The sequence below is a fragment of the Somniosus microcephalus genome, chromosome 14 (assembly GCF_052327205.1).
Source record: "Somniosus microcephalus isolate GS21.2 chromosome 14, FLI_Smic_1.0, whole genome shotgun sequence".
Classification (NCBI taxonomy): Eukaryota; Metazoa; Chordata; class Chondrichthyes; order Squaliformes; family Somniosidae; genus Somniosus; species Somniosus microcephalus.
In genome coordinates this window covers 114718192-114744252 of record NC_141000.1, presented here as the reverse complement: position 1 = coordinate 114744252, position 26061 = coordinate 114718192, and the positions used below count along the sequence as shown (strand labels likewise).

Here is a 26061-nt window from a genome sequence, read left to right as displayed (position 1 = left end):
CCTCTGGCGAGTGGGTCAATAACTAGAGGTCATAGATTCAAAATCATTGGCAAAAGATCTAGAGGGGAGATGAGGAGAATTGTTTTCACTCAGAGTTGTTGGGATCTGGAACGTTCTACCAGAAAAGGTGGTGGAAGCTGATTCCATAAATAATTTTAAAAGGGAGTTGGACGGGTTCTGGAGGATGAGGGTTACGGACAATAAGCGGGGGTGGGACTGAGCGTGACGGCTCTTTCAAAGAGCCAGCAAGGGCACGACGGGCCGAATGGCCTCCTTCTGTGCTGTAAGTTTCTGTGATTCTATGATTCTATAAAGCAAAGTGTGAACGGCCAAAACAAGAAATGATTTAATTCTCAATACGGGGGTTTAATTGTAACCTAACTCGGCGGGCGGGAATCCCACGGGATTGGGTGGAACGCCAGTTTTATACCTCGCCCAATATTCCTCTCCGTTGACTTCATTGGAGAATAAAATCGGGTGAGGAATAAAACTAGCGTCACACCCGATCCCGTCGGTTTCCCCACCCTATCCCGCCAGTTTCCCCACCTGATCCCGTCAGTTTCCCCACCCGATCCCACCAGTTTCCCCACCCTATCCCGCCAGTTTCCCCACCCTATCCCACCAGTTTCCCCACCTGATCCCATCAGTTTCCCCACCCGATCCCACCAGTTTCCCCACCCTATCCCGCCAGTTTCCCCACCCTATCCCGCCAGTTTCCCCACCTGATCCCATCAGTTTCCCCACCCGATCCCACCAGTTTCCCCACCCTATCCCGCCAGTTTCCCCACCCTATCCCACCAGTTTCCCCACCTGATCCCATCAGTTTCCCCACCCTATCCCGCCAGTTTCCCCACCTGATCCCATCAGTTTCCCCACCCGATCCCACCAGTTTCCCCACCCTATCCCGCCAGTTTCCCCACCCTATCCCACCAGTTTCCCCACCTGATCCCGTCAGTTTCCCCACCCGATCCCACCAGTTTCCCCACCCTATCCCGCCAGTTTCCCCACCCTATCCCACCAGTTTCCCCACCTGATCCCATCAGTTTCCCCACCCGATCCCGCCAGTTTCCCCACCCGATCCCACCAGTTTCCCCACCCTATCCCGCCAGTTTCCCCACCCTATCCCACCAGTTTCCCCACCTGATCCCGTCAGTTTCCCCACCCGATCCCACCAGTTTCCCCACCCTATCCCGCCAGTTTCCCCACCCTATCCCACCAGTTTCCCCACCTGATCCCATCAGTTTCCCCACCCGATCTCACCAGTTTCCCCACCCTATCCCGCCAGTTTCCCCACCCTATCCCACCAGTTTCCCCACCTGATCCCATCAGTTTCCCCACCCGATCCCACCAGTTTCCCCACCCTATCCCGCCAGTTTCCCCACCCTATCCCACCAGTTTCCCCACCTGATCCCATCAGTTTCCCCACCCGATCCCACCAGTTTCCCCACCCTATCCCACCAGTTTCCCCACCTGATCCCATCAGTTTCCCCACCCGATCCCACCAGTTTCCCCACCTGATCCCATCAGTTTCCCCACCTGATCCCATCAGTTTCCCCACCCAATCCCGCCAGTTTCCCCACCCTATCCCGTCAGTTTCCCCACCCGATCCCGCCAGTTTCCCCACCCGATCCCATCAGTTTCCCCACCCGATCCCATCAGTTTCCCCACCCGATCCCATCAGTTTCCCCACCCGATCCCACCAGTTTCCCCACCTGATCCCGCCAGTTTCCCCACCTGATCCCATCAGTTTCCCCACCCGATCCCATCAGTTTCCCCACCCGATCCCACCAGTTTCCCCACCTGATCCCATCAGTTTCCCCACCCGATCCCGCCAGTTTCCCCACCTGATCCCATCAGTTTCCCCACCCGATCCCACCAGTTTCCCCACCTGATCCCATCAGTTTCCCCACCCGATCCCGCCAGTTTCCCCACCCTATCCCGCCAGTTTCCCCACCCGATCCCGCCAGTTTCCCCACCCGATCCCGCCAGTTTCCCCACCCTATCCCGCCAGTTTCCCCACCCGATCCCGCCAGTTTCCCCACCCGATCCCATCAGTTTCCCCACCAAGAGCACTAATTGGGTTTTCAGGCATTAGTAGATCAGCAGCGAGATTTTCCATTTATTGGAATTAAAGAAAATCCTGCAAGGCCCCCAGTCCAAATCCCTGATCAGTGCGTGGCGTAGTTCCAAGCCAACCTCGCAGATTGCAAAATCTACCCTTAGAAATACGTCCGTCAACTCCAACGTTAGAAACAGCAGCAGGCCGCTGCACTTAGGGGTCTGAGGAGATTTTGAGGAATGTGACTTTCTTGTTTTATTTATAACCTGCTGTGTTTGTTTACATTACAACAGTGACTGCACTTCAGAAATGTTTCATTCGCCGTGAAGCATTTTGGGACGCCTGAGGTTGTGACAGGCGCCATATCAATGCAACTTCTTTCTTTCCTCACTGATGCGAGTTTAACTCATTTGGTAGCATTCTTGCCTCCAAATCAGAAGGTTGTGGGTTCTAAGCTCCTCTCCATGACTCGGGGATATAGCAGGGGCTGATTTTCACTTTGGAAGATCGGGGTTAATGGGACGTTACAGACCTAAAAATGGGGCCAGGAGCCTTACCGCCTCACTAACCGGGGCAATCGGCCCACTGTAACTTTCACAGGGGCCTGCTGCTAAGCAGCCGAGCCGCCTGCCTGCAGCAAGTGGTCGGCCTCTTGCCCATGCAGGCCGAGGTCCTAAAGATGCAGTTAGAACCCTGATTGCAATTTTAAGGGACCATGGGCGGAGCGTTCTCATCGCAGGCTGGCATTCTGATCAGGAAACGGTCAGAAAAAAAAATTAATTGATTTTTGTGAAGCGAGAAGGAGCAGGAGCACTTACCTGGCTCCACAAAAATACTGCGAAGCCTCTGCATCACCTCACCCACTCCCCCCCCCTCCACTCTGAGCACCTCTCTATGGGGCCTCTCCCTTGCCTCGTACTGCCCCCCCCCCCATCCCGAGCATCTACCTGCGGGGCATCTGCTTCACCTCACCCCCTCTCACCTCTGGGTCCTCTCCCTTGCCTCGGTCCCTCCCCTCCGAGAACCTACCTGCGGGGCCTCTCCCTTGCCTCGCCCCCCCCCACCCCCGCCAACTCCGAGCACCTACCTGTGGGTCTATGCCTCGACACCAGCCCCCACCCCCCACCGAGCATCTCCCATCGGGCCTTTCCCTCACCTCGCAACCCCCCTTCCAGCCACCTCCCTGTGGGTCTCTGCCTCACCTCCCTGCGGGGCCTCTCCCGACATCCCAGCCAGCCAACGTTCCTCAGGGAAAAGAGCACCGAATTTACAGCGCGGAGCAAGGGAAGCCGCGAGACAACTCACCCCATAGTCTAGGGTAACATTCCTGTGCTCCACTGAGGGGGTGATTGAGACATTAAACAGGGACCCCTGTTGAGAGGGACATAAAACCTATATTCCCTCGTCACTAGTTGATGAAGAGCTGGGAACTCTCTTGGCCAACATTCCTTTTTGAACCAAAACCATATTAGCTGGTTATTCATCTATCTCATTTGCTGTTTGTGGAGCTTTGTTATGTGCTTGGCTACATAAAAACAGTCACTGTGTCTCAGGAATAATTAAATGATTGTGAAGTGTTTTTGGGAGGCCCCGAGGCTGTGATAGGGTAAATGCGAGTGGCAGCAAAGCCAGTCATAAAATTGGGAAAGAGTGTAGGAGTTTGAGCCTTTGAGCCAGGACTGCAATATGTATGTATAAACACGTACATATTATAATATAGATTTGTGCACTATAACATTAACACAGCCTCATTATAATCAAGTACATTCACCGTAACCCATGACGTTTGATTTCCATTGGAGTGTAGCTTGCGCCCAACATGGAGTTCCAGTCAATGTTCTTTCTTACCTTTCTTCCTCCACCATGGTCCCTCAGAGACGGAGTACGAGAGGTCCTTGAACTCAATAGTGATCGTGAGCCGCCGCGGCAGGTAGGAGAAGCGGTGGGCCTCCGTCACCCCGTTCTCTACTTTCTTTAAATGCATCTGAAACAGGGGGGCGTGCTGTGCGGCCATCCCGTTCGAGACCACTTCGTCGACCGAGACGCAGACTGACTTGGGGTCCGCCATGGATTCGGACTGGATAGCGTTCTGGCACGACAGCGAGAAGAAATTTGATCAGAACCAATAGTTTATAAAATGGCGAGTTTATTTTTTTATTATCCGTGTACTTTGTAAGTCATCCCTTCACATTCCTGGAGCTTAGGAACCCTCGACCCATCTGCATTCTTCAACCAGGTACATTGATGCACCCAAGAGCGAGTCGACCAATCATTCAATTGCCCCTCCTTCCCTCCAGAAAGAATCCAGTTACCCACCCACCCCACAGATGCCTCGGTTGACACTGGGATCTCGCTCTATGGGGTGATGGCAGCAGGATTTAGTCCGAGTGGGTGGAGGGGAGATGCCTCACCAATCTATGGTGGTAGCGCCTTACCCCACAGATGTGCTTGCATCACCAAACCACCCAAGGCAATATCTTTTTTCTATCAACCCAGGCTTTAGGAAGCCATGAAAGTCCCACCTACAAAACATTTTTCCTGACAGGATTCGCGTCACAGGTCAGAATCATAACCAGCAATAATGTTTATATAAAATATTATTTTTTAAAAATGATTATAAATACACTTGACGAAGGGTCCTGACACCATTATCCAGGGGACTCACTGTTCTGTCCTGTTTACTTCCAAACCTCTTAAATGGGTTATGTTAAGCACACAGATACACCAAATATTGTACTGCAAAAATCACTCTCCCTTTAATAAATGCTGGAATCATTACGTCGGTAAAAGCAACAGTCACTTGCAGTGAGGTGCGCATTCCTCACTTCTGCCTCCTTGTGGGGAAAAAAAACAGCAATAATAATCCTCTCCTATCAACTCGAAAGCAAACATGAGCTGGGGTTACTGTCGGTCAAAGCAGCTCAGGATGAATTTCACGGGATAGAAACAGCGGGGATGAAAGGCGCCTAATACTCGAGGGAGCCTTCTATCCGATTACTAATAATCACAATATTTTCAAACGATGCAGCAATGCAATCAATTATTACTCTTGTATTAAATGGAAATGCAAAAAACTTTAAACTAATGCGCCCACATCCATTAATGCACAGTGATAACAAAAAATTGGATCACACAAATGTATTAATTTAAAAACACAAATAAGTGTTTTATTAAATATGAAAAGAGTGCATCCAGATCTATTAATAGTATGTTACCATACTGGATATACATATATATATATAGAGAGAGAGAGATAAATAAGGGCTCAATTGTTGACAAACCTATGCTTATTAAAAGATACAATTTTAGTGTTACTGTTTTATTATTGCAGGAAACTTTCAGCAACAACTGGGTTCAGTGTCCGCTTCGTTCCACTCCGGAATATTGAGCAGGAATTAATACTCAAAAGCAGGCTCTTTGATGCGTCACATTATTAAAACATATTTTAAAACTGTCCCTTGCAACACTTGCATCCCGTCCCGACGTTTTAAATGACTGTCTCCTGACAAATTACTGTAACACATCTGCAATGTCATTATTAGTATTACACAATGCAATTAAACAAATTGCAAAAACTCACCCGCAGCCGGTTCAGAACCGATTGCAGCCTTTGCTATTTACTTTTTTTTGTAAAAGGAACTGAAGTATTTTGGCAACGAATTGAAAGCAAACCAGATTGGAGCGCTTCGCGTAGAGGTGCGTGCTGTTGCAGCGGCGGCAGCGCTGGTTGTGCTGGGTTGCTGCTGGTGTCCAGAGTCCCAGGGATGCAGGGAGGACGGGACTGGTACCCAGTGAGCCGGGGCTGTTATTCTAGTCGCCTGGGCTCTGTGTCTGTGTGTGTGTGTGTGTGTCTCTGCCTCTCGCTGCTCCGCCTGCCTTTTGTTTACTGCTCTGCAACTCCCACACTCGCAGGTCCCGACAGCACCACATCCACTCAAACCAGTGGGTAAAATGGGCGGAGACAAACACCCTCCTTTTTACCTCTTTTTTTTAACTCTCCTGTTCTGATCTTCCTCCCCACCTTCCCTTCCTCTCTCCCTTCTTTCCTTCCTATCTCATTCCCTCCTTCCTTCTTTCTCTCCCCTTCTTCATTTCTTTCTTTCCTCCTTTCTTTTTCGCCCTCTTTCTTCCCTTCCTCCTTCCTTTTGTTTCTTTTACTGTCTCCCTAGATTTGTTTTTGCTTTCAATCCCTTTCATTTTTTTCTTCTTCTTGTGGGTTCAAGTCCCACTCCACTCCACTTGAGCACAATAATCTAGGCTGACACTCCAGTGCGGTGCTGAGGGAGTGCTGCACTGTCGGAGGTGCCGTCTTTCAGATGAGGCGTCTGCCCCGTCTGCCCTCTCAGGTGGATGCAAAAGATCCCATGGCACTATTTTAAAGAAAAGCAGGGGAGTTATCCCCGGTATCCTGGGCAATATTTATCCCTCAATCAACATCAATAAAAACATTATCTGGTCATTATCACATTGCTGTTTGCGGGAACTTGCTGTGCGCAAATTGGCTGCCATGTTTCCTACATTACAACAGTGACTACACTTCAAAAGTACTTCATTGGCTGTAAAGCGCTTTGTGACATCCTTTGGTTGTGAAAGGCGCTATAGAAATGCAAGTCTTTCTTTTTGTTTCTAAAGCTCTTCTGTTTCCCTCACCCTTTGCCTCTTTTGTTCCCTGCCTGTTTTAGTACTTTCTTTCCTTTATTTTGCTCTTCATCTAGGGTTGCCAACCCTCCAGGGTTGCCCTGGAGTCTCCAGGAATTAAAGATTAATCAATTCAATTTTTTTTCAATTCAATTTCAATTTTATTTGTCACATAACCAAATACAACAAGTGAAATCCAGTCAGTGAAATGCTTTTTTCTTAACGAGCCGAGCACACCAAGTAGCAAAGGACACTTAGCTGCCTGGTACGCACGGAGCCCGCAAGGACGGTAGCCATCTTCATCGGCGCCATCACAATAGGGTCCGCTCTCGCCTCGCTCTGCCTTTCCCGCACTCCTGCCCGACAATAGTCCTCAGCACCAAGTCTTCCTCCGCAAAGTCAAGGTGGCATCTGACCTGTTTATTGTGGCGACTCGAGGGAACATGCTCTGTCATGGGTTGACCTTGCTGGTTCAAATCGAGATCCTGCGGTCGAGCGACCTTGTCAATATCCAAAGAATCCTGGCTTGATGTGGCAGAAGTAATACTGGATCGAGATGAGGTACTGGTTGAGTGGATGTCTGCATCGCTGACAGTTCCAGCTGATTCTGTTCTCCTATGCTGACGGGACACGGAAGGTTTAATATCTTGTGTCATGGCACTGGTCTGGCGTGCTGCTTCGTCCATACTGAGGGAGGCTTGTTCCAGTTGGGCAGTGATATCATCCAGTGAAAAGTTGGTGTGCAAAGATTTTCGGCTTCTTACTGAAGAAGAGCCCTTTAAGCTGCCCTGCTTGGAGGATGTTCAAGTGACAGATTGTTTCTGAGCAGGTTTGACTTCTTTGCTGTGCATCTTACCAGGCACCTCCTCCTTGAGAGATTTTTTCACAACAGTCTTGTCTGGAAGGTTTTTTACTGATGTTGCTGAGTTCCTGTTCCATAGAGCAGAAATCTGCCATGAGAGCGTCCAGATCCACTCCATCTCCCTGTCATCTCTGCCATGTGGTCCTGTGCAGATGGTCGCCCCCGCCCCCGCCCCCCCCCCGAGTCAACGGTCACCCCCGGCCCCCCCCGAGTCAACGCCCCCCCCCGAATCAACGGTCGCCCCCGCCCCCCCCGAGTCAAGGCCCCCCCCCGAGTCAACGGTCGCCCCCGCCCCCAGCACCCCCCCCGAGTCAACACCCCCCCCGAGTCAACGGTCGCCCCCAGCCCCCCCCCCGAGTCAATGGTCGCCCCCCGCCCCCGCCCCCCCCCCCGAGTCAACAATCTCCTGGACACTGCTGCAAGCAAGCAACCTGGGATAAAATCATAGGGGCATTTAAAAGAATATTTAAAAAAAAAATTCTTTGAACACTTTTGTTTATAAGTTATAAAAATGTTAGACATTGGGAAAAAAGGGTGTTTGATAGTCAAGAATCATCCAATTGGGTAATGAAGAGGCTATTTGCTTTCCGGGGTCAAGGTAGAAGCGTTCACGTCGCGGCCCTGTTTCAACCAATTCTACCACCACCACGCACAGCAAGCAGTGTATACATCGATTTCGTACCGCTAATTTGATCAAGTACCAACATCATGCCTGAAGACGGAAGTATCGTCGATGTCAGAAACACGGGTCTTTTTCAAGACCGGCATTGACTGTTATATCTGCTAACGTTGAAGGGTTCTCTATAGCTAAACAAAACATCCTCGCTACATTATGCAATGAGTTGGAGTGTGAGGTTCTCTGCCTGCAGGAGACACATAGAGGAAGTGAGAACAACCGCCCAAAAATACCAGGAATGGTCCTGGCTATTGAAAGACCTCATCGACAATATGGCAGTGCTGTATTTGTTAGAGCTGGTTCAGTTGTAGAAGCCACTTCTAAAACAAAGGAGGACAACATCAAAATTCTAACTGTGGAGCTGAGCAAAGTAGTAGTGGCCTCAGTGTATAAGCCACCTGGCACAGATTTCAGCTTCTCTAACCCTGTACCCAACCTGCACAATAAACCACAGATCATCATTGGAGACTTTAATAGCCACAGTACCCAATGGGGGTACAAGGTGACTAACAACGATGGAGAAGCAGTCGAAGAATGGATGGACGCTAACCAGCTTAGTCTCATCCACGATCCTAAATTGCCAGCCTCCTTCCACAGTGCCCGCTGGAAGTGTAAATATAATCCAGATCTTGCCATTGCCAGCAACGACATCGCTGGCCTCTGCAAGAAGCTTGTCACAGACCCAATGCCACAGACACAGCACCGTCCTATTGGCATCCAGGTAAATGCAGCAGTGTTACCAACCGTCGTACCATTCAAAAGGCGCTTCAACTTCAAGAAGGCCGATTGGAACGGTTTTACACGAGCACTTGACCGCAAGGTTACACGCACTAAACTACTACCTGAGCACTACAACCTCTTTGCAAAAGCTGTCCAAAAAACAGCTAGAAGGAAGATCCCCGAGGTTGCAGAGTACACTACATCCCTGGTCTCACCAAGGAGAATGCTGAACTCTACTGGGAGTATGTCTCAATGTTTGAATCTGACCCCTTCTCAGAGGAAACAATATCTACCGGTGAGAGGGTGATGTTAAGTATCTCTCAAGAACATCAAAACACCTGGAACACCTTGATAGAGACAACAGATCTTACAAAAAACAGCAAGAAGTCATGGTCTCTCATACGCAAACTTGGAGGTGATCCCAAGAAAGCTGCCCAACATCCAAATGTGTCTGCTAACCAAGTTGCACACCAGTTGCTCCTAAATGGAAAAATCAACAAGAAACAACCAAGAGCACAACTAGATAGGAAGAAGTACAGTGATGATCCTGGCTTCACTAGACCATTCACCATGGAAGAGCTGGAAACTGGTATATCTAGTCTAAAACACGGGAAAGCAATTGATCTTGACAACATAGCAATGGAGCAGATAAAGCATTTTGGACAGAAAGCAAAGAAATGGCTCCTACAATTGTTCAACCACTGTCTGGCAACACACAAGCTACCTGATATCTGGCAGAAGGCACATGTAATAGCACTATTAAAGCCTGGAAAAGATCCCTCAGATCCTAAGAGTTTTTGGCCAATTTCACTGCTTTGCCACACCTATAAGCTGTTTGAACGCCTGATACTCAATAGGATAGCACCAACTGTAGATGAGAAGATCATTCCAGAGCAAGCAGGTTTCCTCCCCGGCAAATCAACAAGCCAACTGCTCAACCTCACACAACACATCGAAGATGGTTTTGAGCAAGGGATGGTAACAGGTGCTGTTTTTGTAGACCTGTCAGCAGCATACGATACAGTGAACCATGGACGTCTCCTCTGCAAGATTCTAGAGATGACAAAAGATATTCACTTAACAGAGCTGTTAGAAAGCATGCTTCAGAATCGCCGGTTCTATGTTGAACTAGGTGGGAAGCGCAGCAGGTGGCGTATTCAGAAGAATGGTCTTCCTCGGGGAAGCATGCTTGCACCGCTGCTGTACAACATCTACACGAATGACCAACCTATAGACGGTGTCACATGTCGTTTTATATATGCTGATGACTTATGTGTCACTGCCCAAAGCACTGATTTTAACACCGTGGAGAAAACGCTTTCTGAGGCCTTGGAGGGACTAAAAACCTACTATGAAGAAAACCACCTTCGCACAAACCCATCAAAGACGCAAGTTTGTGCATTCCACCTCAGAAACCGTGAAGCCAAACGCCAGCTGAAAGTAACCTGGTGTGGAGCAACACTGATGCATTGCGAGCACCCTATCTACTTAGGAGTCACCCTTAACCAATGCCTCACCTTCAAGAACCACATCGAGAAGACAAAGGCAAAAGTGAGCGTACGAAACAACATCCTGAATAAGCTCACTAACACAAGATGGGGAACAAGCCCGAAAACATTGCGAACCAGTGCACTTGCTCTTTGCTATTCCACTGCCGAATACGCCTGCCCTGCATGGGAAAGGTCTACTCATGCCAAGAAGATGGATGCCATTCTGAATGCAAGCTGCCGATTTATCACAGGTTGCTTAAAACCAACAAACACCAACAGCCTATATATCCTGGTGGGTATCGCTCCCCCTGATATAAGAAGAATGGTAGCCAGCAAGAAAGAGCGACTCTGTCAAACATCAGATGAGAGACACCCTCTGCATTGTCATACACCTACACCCAGCCGCCTAAAGTCAAGAAAGAGCTTCATGAACAGTGTTGTTCCATTACAATCAACCTCATCTGAAGCCCACATCGCCTTGTGGAAAGACCGGCTCGCCAGTCTTGAACAACCCCCAGCGATGGAAATTTTACCTGATGAAAGCCTTCCCCCAGGAGCTAATTGCAACTGGGCAACCTGGAAGTGCCTTAACAGACTTAGGACCGGTGTAGGTTGCTCAAAGGTGTCACTAAGCAAATGGGGATATTCAACCAGCCCGACAACTTGTGAATGTGGAACTGAGGCACAGACTATGCAACATCTCCTGCAATGCCCATCGTTAGATGAACCCTGCACTGTTGCAGATCTTGCCGAATTCAACAACAAGGCACAAAAATGTGTCCAATTCTGGCTGGGCTATGTATAGACTGTCCGTGGACACAATAAGAAGAAGATTTGCTTTCCAATTGGTGTGGGAAGGTGGGGCACCACAAAGATGGATATATCGGGTGACCAATGGTGAGAGTGTGGAGGTGGGACAGTTAGAGGCAGGAGGTCATAAGATGAAGTGTCCAGGAATAGGTCCAACCACAGTTAGCATCCCTTTCTTCATCTGATCTTCCTCCAGTTTCCGTTCCTCCTCCCCTGAAAAAGGTGACCCACAATGGTTCCGAGAGCAGTAGCACTCTTCATATCCAAGCTCTTTCGACCTGAGGGGCAAAGGTCCTGTCCTCACCCAAGAGGGAACAGTGGTGTCGTAGTAATGTTACTGGACTAAGGAAGTTATGTTAAACCTTTATAACTGACTGGTTAGGCCTCAGCTGGAGTATTGTGGCCCATTCTGGGCATTACACTTTAGGAAGGATACCAAGGCCTTGGAGACGGTGTAGAGGAGATTTACTAGAATGGTACCAGGGCTGAGGGACTTCAGTTATGAGAAGAGACTGGAGAAGCTGGGGTTGTTCTCCTTAGAGCACAGAAGGTTATGGGGAGATTTAATAGAGGTGTTCAAAATCATGAAGGGTTTTGATAGAGCAAATAAGGAGAAACTGGTAGGTGGGCCAGTAACCAGAGGACACAGATTGAAGATAAGTTAGCAAAAGAACCAGAGGAAAGGTGAGGTCATTTTGTTTTAGCAGCGAGTTGTTATGATCTGGAATGCACTGCCTGAAAAGGCGGTGGAAGCAGATTCAATAGTAACTTTCAAAAGGGAATTGCATAAATATTTGAAAATGAAAAGTTTGCAGAGCTGTGGGGAAAGAGCGGGGGAGTGAGACTAATTGGATAGCTCTACCAAAGAGCCAGCACATGTATGATGGGCTGAATGGCCTCCTTCTGTGCTGTAAGTTTCTATGATTCTATGACTAGTAATCCAGAGGCCTAAATTAATCATTAAAAGAATGTGAGTTCAAATCCCATGGTAGTTTGGGAATTTGAATTCAGTGAAAAAAACTGGAAATTAAAAAAAGCTTACTGGTATCAATAAAAGTGACCATGAAGCTGTTGGATTGTCTTAAAAACCCAACTGGTTCAATAATATCCTTTAGGGAAGGTAACTGGCCATCCTTTCCCAGTCTGGCCTCTATGTAACACCAATGTGGTTGACTCTTAAATGCTCTTTGAACTGGCCTAGCAAGCTATTCAGTTGTGTTCAGGGCAGCTAGGGATGGGCAATAAATGCTGGCCTTGCCAGCAACACCCACATTCTGAGAATGAATAATAAAAAGCTCCTCAAAGCTTAATTTTCAACAGGGGTCATGAGATAGGGGCAGGAATCTTGACTTATTTTTCCCCTTTCCAGACTGATTTTAGCACCTCTAGCTTGGGCTAAAATTGGATCACACAGCAAGGATTCAATCTAGAACCACCCCCACCCCTGGCTGTATGGGTCAGTACCACACCACTCAACACACTGAGTTGTTGAACCATTCTCTGATCTGTTTAACCTTCCGTTAGTTTTTCAGTGCCTTTTTGTTGTCAATTTCTGACGATTGGACTAATATCACTGACATTTGGAAGGGAAGGAGTTTTCTTGTGACAGATGTTCAGTCCACCATTGGCGGCCGTGCCTTCAGCTGCTTTGGCCGAAGCTCTGGAATTCCCTTCCTAAACCACTACCTCTCTTTCCTCCTTAGAACCTACCTCTTTGACCAAGGGCCATCTGCACTAATATCTCCTTACGTGGCTCAGTGTCAAATGTTGTTTGATAACGCTCCTGTGAAGCGCCTTGGGACGTTTAACTATATTAAAGTTGCTATATAAAGGCAAGTTGTTGTATGAAAGTAGTTTAGAGTACTTGCATTTATATACCACCTTTCATGACCTCAGGACATCCCAAAGAACTTTGCAGCTAATGAAGCGCTTTTGAACTGTTGCCATTTGTAATGTAGGAAACACGGCAGCTAATTTGCACACAGCAAGATCCCACAAACAGAAATGTGATAATGACCAGATAATCTGTTTTTCAGGTGTTGGTTGAGGGATAAACATTGGCTAGGACACTGGGGACAACTCCCCTACTCTTGTTTGAAATAGTGCTATGGAATCTTTTACATCCACCTGAGAGAGCAGGCGGGGCCTCTGTTTAACATATCATCCGAAAGACGGCACCTCCGACAGTGCAGCACTCCCTCAGCACTAGAACTAGAGTGTCAGCCTGGATTTTGTGCTTAATTCCATGGAGTGGGTCTTGAATCCACAACCTTCTGACTCAGCAGGCAAGATTGCTACCACTGAGCCACAGCAGACACCTAGCGTGGTTGTTAGGCGTGCAGATGTTATGGGTATGCAATTGGACTTTTGGGAGCTTTGGCTTTGGGATGTTCTCCTCACCTGTGAAAATGGCGAAGCTGTTACAGCAGTGTTCATAAGTGTTTATGCTGCCAGTGCCAGATTCAGTACCTGCTGAGAGTGATATGGGACTAGAAGATCTGCTCACTGAACAAGGAACGTTGACTTCCAGCAATGCATGTTTGTACTGTCCAATTTGAAACTTATTAAAATTTTGCTTCGCACAGAACTGAAGTTGTATTACAGCCTGTGCAAAGCTGAAGTGGCATGAGACCACCACCTCAAGGCGGTCTCACACTGCTTGCCAAAATTCAACTTGAGTGACTTCATCCCTGAATTATACTATAGAATTTGCATCAATGCAAAACCGAAACAACTTTGCATCAGCTTGTCAAATTACATAGAATAACAGACATATGTTTAAAATGATAGTATGTTCAATAGGGTCGATAAAGAGAAACTCTTTCCTCTGGTGGGGGAATCCAGAACAAGGGGGCACAATCTTAAAATTAGAGCTGGGCCATTCAGGACTGAAATCAGGAAGCACTGCTTCACACCAAAGGTAGAAATCTGGAACTCCCTTCCCCAAAAGGCTGTGTATGCTGGATCAATTGAAACTTGCAAGACTGAGATAGATAGATTTTTATTAGATAAGGGTATCAAGGGATATAGATCAAAGGCAGGTAAATGGGGTGATCTAATTAAATGAAGTTACAGGCTTGAGGGGTTGAATGGCCTACTCCTGTTCCTATTCTCCTATAATAAGGTCACAGTGTAATGTGATTGCTTCATAATTATGTAAATTATGTCAGAATTATGCAAATTAGAGACCCTGTGGCTTGGTTTAGAATCACAGAAAAAGTTTTCCAAACACCTTTTTGCAAAAAACAATCCTTCTTTATGTTTCAAGGAGGTTCCTGACAGAATTGAATTGGCCTTCATTTGTGAAGAGATGGAGAATGGACTCGATGCATATTTTTTTTAATGTGGAACGGCATACTTAATGCAAGCAGATGGTTTAACTTAAACCATGAGCACAGAACTAGAGCATAGGTTTGCCAACAGGGATCCTTGAATCCTATAGGGATCCAGGGATTTCCTGAAGCCTTCAGATTTTGTAAATCCGATATCCGTGTTTATTGACTCACTAGCACTTTACTTCTGCTGCTGTAGATGCATATTTTGTGTAATGATAGAAATGTTTTCATTTGAGTAGCTGTTAGATCTCAGAGCAGGTGTTTCCAATTAGTGTGTCAATATTTGCACAAGTCTCTGGGGCTTTATCAATTTTGTTGGGATTCTCAATGGAGTGTTAATATTTTCAGGGGTCCTGGGGTCAGAGGGGAGTGGGGGTAGTTATAGAATCATATCATAGAATAGTACAGCACAGAAGGAGGCCATTTGGCCCATCGAGTTGGCCGGCTCTTTCGAACAGCTATCCAGTTAGTCCCACTCCCTGACTTTTTCCCCATATCCTGACTATATTTTCTCCTTCAAGTATTTATCCAATTCCCTTTTGAAGGTTACTATTGAATCTGTGTCCACCACCCTACCAGTCAGCGCATTCCAAATCCTAACCACCCGTTGCGTAAAAATGTTTTTCTTCATGTTCGCCTCTGGTTCTTTCGCCAATCACCTGAAATCTGTGCCCTCTGGTTATCGACCGTCCAGCCATTGGAAACAGCTTCTCTTTATTTACTCTACCTAAACCCTTCATTATTTTAAACACCTCTATCAAATCTCCTCTTAGCCTTCTCTGCTCCAAGTTATAAATTTATATTTACAAACGGTCCCCCGCAGTTGTTAATATTTACAGAGAGTACCTCACCACAGAACAGCTTGAGGACTGAGATGAGGAGGAATTTCTTCACCCAGAGAGTGGTGAACCTGTGGAATTCTCTGCCACACAGGGCAGTTGAGGCCAATTCATTAAATATATTCAAGACGGAGTTGGATATATTTCTTGAGGCTAAAGGGATCAAGGGATATGGGGAGAAAGCAGGGACAGGGTACTGAATTTGGATGATCAGCCACGATCTCATTAAATGGTGGAGCGGGCTCGAGGGGCCGAATGGCCTGCTCCTGCTCCTATCTTCTATGTTTCTATGTAAGACCTCTGAACTAGAAGACATGATTAGAAAGTGTCTGAACCTTAAGCGAGGATTGGTGATTATGTAATTTCCTCCTCCAATACCCCCTCCCCCCCACCCCTCAAAGAGAAGGGGATGTGTGCTACAGACTCCACTAAAAGTTGTTAGTGCTATAAAGAGCAGAATGTGCTAGAAATACACGGCAGGCCAGTCAGCATTTAAAAGATGAAAGATAAGTTATTGATTAGGTGGCACCCTTCAGCTTAATGTTCATATTTCAGATCGCCAATACTCCTACTTTTTCTTTTTATCTCTTGTAGTACATTGATTTGAAAAGTGAGGCAAATGAAAAAGAAAGACTTGCATCTCTATAGCGCCTTTCATGACCACCGGACGTCTCAAAGCGCTTTACAACCAATGAAGTACTCTTGGAGTGTCGTCACTGTTGTAATGTGGGAATGTTTGCGCACAGCAAGCTCCCACAAACAGCAATGTGATAATGACCAGATAATCTGTTTTAGTGATGTTGATTGAGGGGATAAATATTGGCCCAGGACACTGAGGATAACGCCTCTGCTCTTCTTCGAAATAGCGCGGCGGGATCTTTTACGTTCGCCCGAGAGAGCAGACGGGGCCTCAGTTTAACATCTCTTCCGAAAGACGCACATCTATTATGATTGTAAGTACAAGCATGGTTGATCAGATAGTATGTGGGACTAAAGTACTGTATTACTGCAAGCAGCAGTGTCATCTGGCGCATGCAATTAGCTGGGATGAACAATAAAAATGATCAGTGTCAGCTTGGCTCTAATCCAGTAGCTGTGATTTCATATCCCACCATGGCAATTTGGGAAATTGAAATCAGTAAATCTGATCATTTGTGAGCTGGCAGCAGATAAAATAATGAAAGCTGCCAGATTGTCGTAAAAATCCAACTGGTTCACTAAAGTCCTTCAAGGAAGGGAACCTGCCACCCCTACTCAGTCTGGCCTACGTATGACTCCAGGCCCACTCTACATGGTTGATGCTTAATGTCCTTAGGGCAGCTTAGGAGGGGCAATAAATGCTGCCTTGCCAGCATCACCCAGATCCTGAGAACAATTTTTTAAAACAACAACAACTTGCATTTATGTAGCACCTTTAATGTAGTAAAACATCTCAAGGCACTTAAAACAAAATTTGACACCGAACCACATAAGGAGATATTAGGACGGATGACCAAAAGTTTGGAGGAGCGTCTTAAAGGATGAGAGAGATGTAGAGAGGCGGAGAAGTTCAGAGAAGGAGTTCCAGTGCTTGGGGTAGGCTGACCATATGTCCCTATTTTCCGGGGACAGTCCCCGGATGAGGGACTGTGTCTCAGGACAAACAGTGTCCGCGGAAGAGTCCCCAGCTCATGAAACTCATCCCCATTGGCAGCGACGGACCAATGAAATGGTGGATCAATGTTTGTTGTCTGCTGAATTGCTTTGACCAGATTGGCTTCAGTTTGGGCCAATGAAAGGACAGGGTGGGGGTTTGGACCAATGAAAGGACAGGGTGGGGGGGGTGGTTTGTGTGCTGGCCAATTGGGTGGCTGTATTTGCACGGGAGGTGTGATGGCAGTGTTGTCTGTGTGAGCCGGCGCCTGGGGTCAGGTAACACATCTCATTGGCTGGTGATGTGAAAACGTGAATCTGATTGGTTGATGCAGTTTCGCTCCAGGGCTGCCCCATTTCCCGCAGGCAGCGTGGGTTAAATATAAAGCGCAACAAAAATGAGCAAAGCGCCGCCGCAAATCCATTATCACCTCAAGGCACTGAAGCACAAACACCGGCACATCATCAAATAAAAGTCTTGGCCTAGATCCTGCGAACCAGCAGATCGGCTGACTCCCTGTGGCTGGAACCAAGTGGACGAGTCCATGGACCACGAGCCTGAGGACGATCGCTGCCTCACGAGGCTGTAATTTGGCTCCTTCCCAGACCGGGCTACAATGTTGAGTCTCAGGCGGCTTCTGGCAAAGAGCTGGTTAGGGTGAGTGAGCCTGAAGCGCCAAGAGGCACTGACATGCGGCGGGTCTCTGGGCCGATAACACGGTGCCATCAGGAGCAGCTTTAGAGGCCAGGCTGTGGGGGCGAATCATGGGGCCGAGGGAGAAACAAATAGACAGCAGGTCAACCAGTCAGTGCTGGGAATAGACGGCAGGTCAGTCAGTGCTGGGAATAGACGGCGGGTCAGTCAGTCAGTGCTGGGAATAGACGGCAGGTCAGTCAGTCAGTGCTGGGAATAGATGGTGGGTCAGTCGGTGCTGGGAATAGACGGCGGGTCAGTCAGTGCTGGGAATAGACGGCGGGTCAGTCAGTGCTGGGAATAGACGGCGGGTCAGTCAGTCAGTGCTGGGAATAGACGGCAGGTCAGTCAGTCAGTGCTGGGAATAGACGGTGGGTCAGTCGGTGCTGGGAATAGATGGCAGGTCAGTCAGTCAGTGCTGGGAATAGACGGCGGGTCAGTCAGTGCTGGGAATAGACGGCGGGTCAGTCAGTCAGTGCTGGGAATAAACGGCAGGTCAGTCAGTCAGTGCTGGGAATAGATGACGGGTCAGTCGGTGCTGGGAATAGACGGCGGGTCAGTCAGTGCTGGGAATAGACGTTGAGTCAGTCAGTGCTGGGAATAGACAGCGGGTCAGTCAGTCGGTGCTGGGAATAGACAGCGGGTCAGTCAGTCGGTGCTGGGAATAGACGGTGGGTCAGTCGGTGCTGGGAATAGACGGCGGGTCAGTCAGTCAGTGCTGGGAATAGACGGTGGGTCAGTCGGTGCTGGGAATAGATGGCGGGTCAGTCAGTGCTGGGAATAGATGGCAGGTCAGTCAGTCAGTGCTGGGAATAGATGGCGGGTCAGTCTGTCAGTGCTGGGAATAGATGGTGGGTCAGTCAGTGCTGGGAATAGATGGCGGGTCAGTCGGTGCTGGGAATAGATGGCGGGTCAGTCAGTGCTGGGAATAGATGGCAGGTCAGTCAGTCAGTGCTGGGAATAGACGGCGGGTCAGTCAGTGCTGGTAATAGATGGCAGGTCAGTCAGTCAGTGCTGGGAATAGATGGCGGGTCAGTCTGTCAGTGCTGGGAATAGATGGTGGGTCAGTCAGTGCTGGGAATAGATGGCGGGTCAGTCGGTGCTGGGAATAGACGGCAGGTCAGTCAGTCAGTGCTGGGAATAGATGGCGGGTCAGTCGGTGCTGGGAATAGACGGCGGGTCAGTCAGTGCTGGGAATAGACGTTGAGTCAGTCAGTGCTGGGAATAGATGGCGGGTCAGTCGGTGCTGGGAATAGACGGCAGGTCAGTCAGTCAGTGCTGGGAATAGATGGCGGGTCAGTCGGTGCTGGGAATAGACGGCGGGTCAGTCAGTGCTGGGAATAGACGTTGAGTCAGTCAGTGCTGGGAATAGACAGCGGGTCAGTCAGTCGGTGCTGGGAATAGACGGCGGGTCAGTCAGTCAGTGCTGGGAATAGACGGCGGGTCAGTCAGTCAGCGCTGGGAATAGACGGTGGGTCAGTCAGTGCTGGGAATAGACGGCGGGTCAGTCAGTGCTGGGAATAGACGGCGGGTCAGTCAGTCAGTGCTGGGAATAGACGGCGGGTCAGTCAGTCAGTGCTGGGAATAGACGGCGGGTCAGTCAGTCAGCGCTGGGAATAGACGGTGGGTCAGTCAGTCAGTGCTGGGAATAGACGGTGGGTCAGTCAGTGCTGGGAATAGACGGTGGGTCAGTCAGTGCTGGGAATAGATGGCGGGTCAGTCGGTGCTGGGAATAGACGGCGGGTCAGCCAGTCAGTGCTGGGAATAGACGGCGGGTCAGTCAGTCAGTGCTGGGAATAGATGGCGGGTCAGTCAGTGCTGGGAATAGACGGCGGGTCAGTCAGTCAGCGCTGGGAATAGACGGCGGGTCAGTCAGTGCTGGGAATAGACGGTGGGTCAGCCAGTCAGTGCTGGGAATAGACGGCGGGTCAGTCAGTGCTGGGAATAGACGGTGGGTCAGCCAGTCAGTGCTGGGAATAGACGGCGGGTCAGTCAGTCAGTGCTGGGAATAGACGGTGGGTCAGTCAGTCAGTGCTGGGAATAGACGGCGGGTCAGTCAGTGCTGGGAATAGACGGCGGGTCAGTCAGTGCTGGGAATAGACGGCGGGTCAGTCAGTCAGTGCTGGGAATAGACGGTGGGTCAGTCAGTCAGTGCTGGGAATAGACGGTGGGTCAGTCAGTCAGTGCTGGGAATAGACGGCGGGTCAGTCAGTGCTGGGAATAGACGGCGGGTCAGTCAGTCAGTGCTGGGAATAGACTGTGGGTCAGTCAGTCAGTACTGGGAATAGACTGTGGGTCAGTCAGTCAGTGCTGGGAATAGACTGTGGGTCAGTCAGTCAGTACTGGGAATAGACTGTGGGTCAGTCAGTCAGTGCTGGGAATAGACTGTGGGTCAGTCAGTCAGTGCTGGGAATAGACGGCGGGTCAGTCAGTCAGTGCTGGGAATAGACTGTGGGTCAGTCAGTCAGTGCTGGGAATAGACTGTGGGTCGGCCAGTCAGTGCTGGGAATAGACTGTGGGTCAGTCAGTCAGTACTGGGAATAGACTGTGGGTCAGTCAGTCAGTGCTGGGAATAGACTGTGGGTCAGTCAGTCAGTACTGGGAATAGACTGTGGGTCAGTCAGTCAGTGCTGGGAATAGACTGTGGGTCAGTCAGTCAGTGCTGGGGATAGACTGTGGGTCAGTCAGTGCTGAGAATAGACTGTGGGTCAGTCAGTGCTGGGAATAGACGGCAGGTCAGTCAGTCAGTGCTGGGAATAGACTGTGGGTCGGCCAGCACCCAGGACCTTTTACAGAACTCAATAATGTTCCTGGGCAGTTCCCATGTTACGAGTGGGAAATTCGCTCTTTACATTGAAATACATAGAAATTACAACACGTAAACAGGCCATTCGGCCCAACCAGTCCCTGCCAGCATTTACCCTTCACTGAGCAAACACTAAGACTTAATTGCAGTGTATAAAATTTTGAGGGGCCTAGATAGAGTGGATAGGAAGGATCTAGTTCCCTTATCAGCGAGGTCAATAACCAGGGGACATAGATTTAAAGTAATTGGTAGAAGGATTAGAGGGGAGTTGAGGAGGTCTTTTTTCACCCAGAGGATGGTGGGGGTCTGGAACTCACTGCCTGAAAGGGTGGTAGAGGCAGAAACCCTCATCGCATTTAAAAAGTACTTGAAGTGCCGTAACCTGCAAGGCTACGGACCAAGAGCTGGAAAGTGGCATTAGGCTGGATAGCTCTGTTTCGGCTGGCACAGACATGATGGGCCGAATGGCCTCCTTCCGTGCCATAAATTTCTACGATTCTATGATTCTCCCACCCCCACCCCCCGTTCTCAGATCTCAAAGTTGTTCACAAAAAAATGGACTCTAAACCAAAGAAGGTGATATTGGGAGGAGTGATGAAAAATTTGGTCAGAGGAATTTCATGGAGGGCCATAAAGGAGAGGGAGGGCAATAAATCACTTGGGCAGTGATGTGAAGAAAGAGATTTTCTGAATAGGCCGTATAGACAGTGAGTACAAAAAACTGATGTTCTTGAACAGTGTTATTGTATTATTTATTAACGGTGTCTGAATGTGCTTCAATAGTGTGACACCACATCCGTGGTAATTATATGCACATTTGTTTTGCATTTGTAGTGTATATGTGTGATGGGCCTTCAATAACCACAAAACTAGAAGTTATAGACTTAAACAAGTTGGCTTTTAATCACTAAGATCAGAGCTAACATCTCAACACGCCGACTGGTTCACAGGAATGAGTCATACAGGTCCTGGGATCTTTATGTAAGAGAAGTCAGGGGCGGAGCCAAGAGCCAAGACCTGGAACCTCCCAGGTTAGTCGGGAAAGAGGAACTATACACAGTGGGGGAGGGTAATATACATGAGTGCAAAACGAATACAGGATCAAGACAAACAGATTTCATTACATTCACCCCTTCTATAGGTTTAGTCCATCGGGGTGATGTTTCTTAAAAGTTGGTATAAGTGAGTCTGTCAGGGGGTTTTGCAGTTCTCAGTGATCGGCGCAAAGCCGGTTGGGGTGCCTCTACGGGAGTGGATTCTGGTTCCTCCGCTGTCCGGGCCTCCGCAGTGTCTTCCAGGTTATCTGCAGTGTCCTCCAGGTTAAAGTTAGGTATAGATACCTCTGGGCGTCCTGTCTCTTTGTAGTGTAGGTCTTCATCGGGTAGTCTCCCATCGTTCTCTCCGCTCCCCGAGGGAGCGAGGTCTTTTATGGAAACAGTGTCCTCTCGCCCGTCAGAGTATTCGATATAGGCGTACTGAGGATTTGCATGGAGGAGCTGTACCTTTTCCACAAGGGGGTCCGTTTTATGGCTTCTCACGTGCTTACGCAATAGTACTGTCCCCGGAGACATCAGCAACGCGGGTAGAGATATGCCCGAGGTGGATTTCCGGGGAAAAACGAACATCTTTTTGTGAGGGGTAGCGTTAGTGGCAGTACACAACAGAGACCTTATGGAGTGGAGCACGTCTGGGAGGACTTCCTGCCAGTGGGAGGTCGGAAGGCCTTTTGACTTTAAGGCTAACGTGACAGCCTTCCAAACAGTAGCATTCTCCCTTTCCACTTGCCCATTACCCCGGGGGTTGTAGCTAGTGGTTCTGCTAGTGGCTATCCCCTTCTAGAGCAAGAACTGGTGCAGCTCGTCACTCATGAATGACGTCCCCCTATCGCTGTGTATGTAATACGGCATGCCAAACATGCAGAATAGATTACAGAGACACTTGATGACCGTGGCACTGGTCATGTCTGGGCAGGGAATGGCGAAGGGGAAGCGGAAATAATCATCAATGATATTGAGGAAGTATACGTTACGGTCGGCAGAGGGAAGGGGTCCCTTGAAGTCCAGACTTAGGCGCTCGAATGGCCATGTGGCTTTGATAAGGTGTGCACGGTCAGGCCTGTAGAAACGAGGCACAGATGCGGCAGGCTCTGGTCATTGCCCTGACCTCCTCGATGGAGTGGGGCAGATTGCGGGACTTTATAAAATGGTATAGTCGAGTGACCCCTGGGCGACAGAGGTCGTTGTGGAGACCCTGTAATTTGTCCGTATGAATGCTGGCACACATTCCCCGCGATAGGGCGTCTGGGGGTTCATTAAGGGCTCCCGGCCTGTACATAATATCATAGTCGAACGTGGATAGTTCGATCCTCCACCTGAGTATTTTGTCATTCTTGATTTTCCCCCTTTGCTTGTTATTAAACATGAAAGCCACCGACCGCTGGTCGGTGAGCAGGGTGAAACGTTTGCCGGCTAGGTAGTGTCTCCAGTGCCGCACTGCCTCCACTATAGCCTGTGCCTCCTTCTCGACAGAAGAGTGCCTGATTTCAGGTCCCTGAAGGGTTCGGGAGAAGAAGGCCACAGGTCTCCCAGCCTGATTGAGGGTCGCAGCTAAGGCAAAGTCTGACGCATCGCTTTTGACTTGAAAGGGAATGCATTCGTCCACTGCACACACTGCAGCCCTTTCAATGTCCTGTTTAATACTGGTGAAAGCCTCCCGAGCTTCAGCTGATAGTGGGAAGGACATCGATTTAATGAGGGGTCTGGCCTTATCAGAGTAATTGGGCACCCATTGGGCATAATACGAAAAAAATCCCAGGCACCTTTTTAAAGCTTTGGGATTGTGTGGCAGGGGCAGTTCCTTTAGGGGGCGTAATCGGTCAGGGTCCGGTCCAATTACCCCATCTTCCACCACACAGCCGAGGATACAGAGACGGGTTGTGTTGAAGACACATTTGTCTTCGTTGTAGGTTAGATTCAGCTTTAGGGCAGTTTTTAAAAATCTCGCAAGATTTAGATCGTGGTCTTGCTGGTTGTGCCCGCAGATAGTGACATTGTTCAGATAGGGGTAGGTAGCTTGTAGTTTATTCTCGTCAACCATGCGGTCCATCTCACGTTGGAAGACCGAGACCCCATTTGTTACCCCGAAGGGCACGCTGAGAAAATGGTAGAGGCGCCCGTTCGCCTCGAAGGCGGTGTATGGGCGGTCCTCCGTTCTAATGGGGAGCTGGTGACACGCGGATTTGAGGTCGATAGTCGAGAAGACTCGGTATTGCGCAATCTGGTTGACCATTTCTGATATGCGGGGTAAAGGGTAGGCGTCCAGCTGGGTATAAATATTAACAGTCTGGCTGTAGTCAATTACCATCCGTTTCTTTTTGCTATTTTTAACTATGACTACTTGGGCACGCCACGGGCTGGTACTGCATTCAATAATGCCTTCCCGCAGGAGTCTGTCCACTTCCGCCTTGATAAAGTGTCTGTCTTCCAGACTGTACCGTCTACTTTTGGTCGCTATGGGCCTACAGTTCGGAGCGAGATTAGCGAATAAAGAGGGCGGGCTGATTTTTAAGGTTGATAGGCCACAGACTGTGAGTGGCGGCTGGGACCCGCCATATGCTAGCGTGACACTTTCGTGGTGGCACTGGAAGTCCAGGCCCAAGATTACATTAACACAGAGTTCTGGCATCACGAGGAGTTTAAAATCCTTGTAGTCCGTGCCTTTTACAGTCAGTGTGACCACACAGTAGCCCAAAATGTCCGAAGTGTGGGGCTTAGCAGCCATAGCAATTCTGCTCCGTGTAGGGGTTACCGTTAATGAGTGCCGCCGTACCAGGCTTGGGTGGATAAAACTCTCGGTACTCCCACAGTCAATTAAACATTTTGTTAAATTCCCATTTACCTGTATGTCCATCATGGATTTTGTCAACGGGTGTGGCCTGGATTGATCCACCGTGATCGAAGCCACTGTTGGGCCCTGGGCGGCCGTTGAGTCGGGAAAAGATGGCGGATCCCAAGATGGCGGCCCGCACAGCACGCACGAGGCGGTGACGGAGTTGGAAATCGGATTCCCCCTGCAGACTTTGCTAAAATGCCCCTTTTTCTTACATTTGAAGCATGTAGCGTCCTTCGCTGGGCATCGTTGTCTGGGGTGCTTGGCCTGGCCGCAGAAGTAGCATTTCGGGCCTCGAGACATTGCCGCTGTAGTAGGACTCCTGGGTGAACTTCTGTGTGGGGACTCCGGCGGCGTAGAGCTGGCCTGAGACCTGGATGGGGAAGATGGCTGATTCCAAGATGGCGGCCCCCTCGGCACGCACGAGGCGGTGAGGGCCGCATGGCCGGAAGAATAAGAGTCAGAGTTTCTCTGGGCCACGTCCAGCGATCGCGCAGTGGCCACTGCCTTTTTTAAGTCCAGGACCGCCTTCTCCAGCAGTCTCTGCCGGATATAATTCGATTTGAGGCCCGTGATGAAGGAATCGCGGACCAATTCATCAGAGTACGCGTTGGCCGTCACGGCCTTGCAGTTACAGTCCCGGACCAGGTCCTTTAGGCCCTGTAAGAAATCGTCCATTGATTCCTCTGGTCGCTGCCTGCGTGTAGCCAGCAGATGTCTGGCGTACACTTCGTTTACCGGCCTCTGGTATTGGGCCTTCAGCATAGTGATGACCTCCGTGTAAGAGGTGGCGTCCCGGATGAATGAATAAATCCGATGACTTACGCGAGTAGTCAGTAGACTCAGTTTATCTACCTCGCTAGCGGATGAGGCCCCCACGAAGAGTTCGAAGCATTTGAGCCAGTGTCCAAATTGATTTGATGCTTCAGCAGAATGTGGAACCAAGTCCAGACGCTCTGGTTTTAGGAGTCGATCCATCCAGTATTCTTTAGTGATTAAAATTGATGGGCCTTCTGATGCACTATCAACAACTTATACGAAGTAGGCTTTTATTGACTAAGAACTGGAGCATGCCTCTGCTAGTGGATCCATCCTAAGAGCTCCCGGGGGAAGGGTGGTGAGTCACCTTTATACCCGGGCTTAGGGGTGGAGCCAGGGGTTGAGACATGCCTGGACTTGTACAGAGTTAACAGTGGTTTACCACACAGACATGTACAGGGTTAACAGTGGTTTACCACATTCACCCCTCGTTTAAAAAGAGTCCGGCGGGGTGAAGTGTTTCAAAAGTTCGTATACGAAAGTCTCTCCGGGGGTCTTGTCTGCCGTAATGATCTTCATGGTGCCCGTTGCGGCGGTTCTTTGCCCGCGGCCGCTTCTCGCGTGGGACGGAGCACTGGCGTGTCGTCCTCTCGGGGTAGGGATGGCACTGGCATGTCGTCAGTTCGTGGTAGACACCCCGGTGGTGCGTCGTGGGTAGTGGTGGTGGGTGGAGGTAGTGGATGGTGATCGATGGTGTTTCGGGTGGTACCTGAGGGTGCGAGGTCTCGAATTGAGACTGTGTCCTCCCGCCCGTCAGGATACGCCACGTAGGCGTACTGTGGGTTGGCGTGGA

At 49.2% G+C, this 26061-nt stretch overlaps 1 protein-coding gene across 1 annotated transcript in view; it reads right to left on the bottom strand.

Moving 5' to 3' along the window:
* Window positions 1-5944, bottom strand: part of LOC147107866 (ATP-binding cassette sub-family G member 1) — a 56207-nt gene extending 50263 nt beyond the window's left edge. Inside the window, exons 1-2 of the mRNA XM_086007233.1 lie at window positions 5640-5944; window positions 3908-4148 (exon numbers count right to left, since the gene is read on the bottom strand). Of these exons, the coding sequence (XP_085863359.1) occupies window positions 3908-4127 (220 nt within the window). The 5' untranslated portion in view covers window positions 4128-4148; window positions 5640-5944. The remainder of the gene's footprint in view (window positions 1-3907; window positions 4149-5639) is intronic.
* Window positions 5945-26061: the final 20117 nt, after the last annotated feature.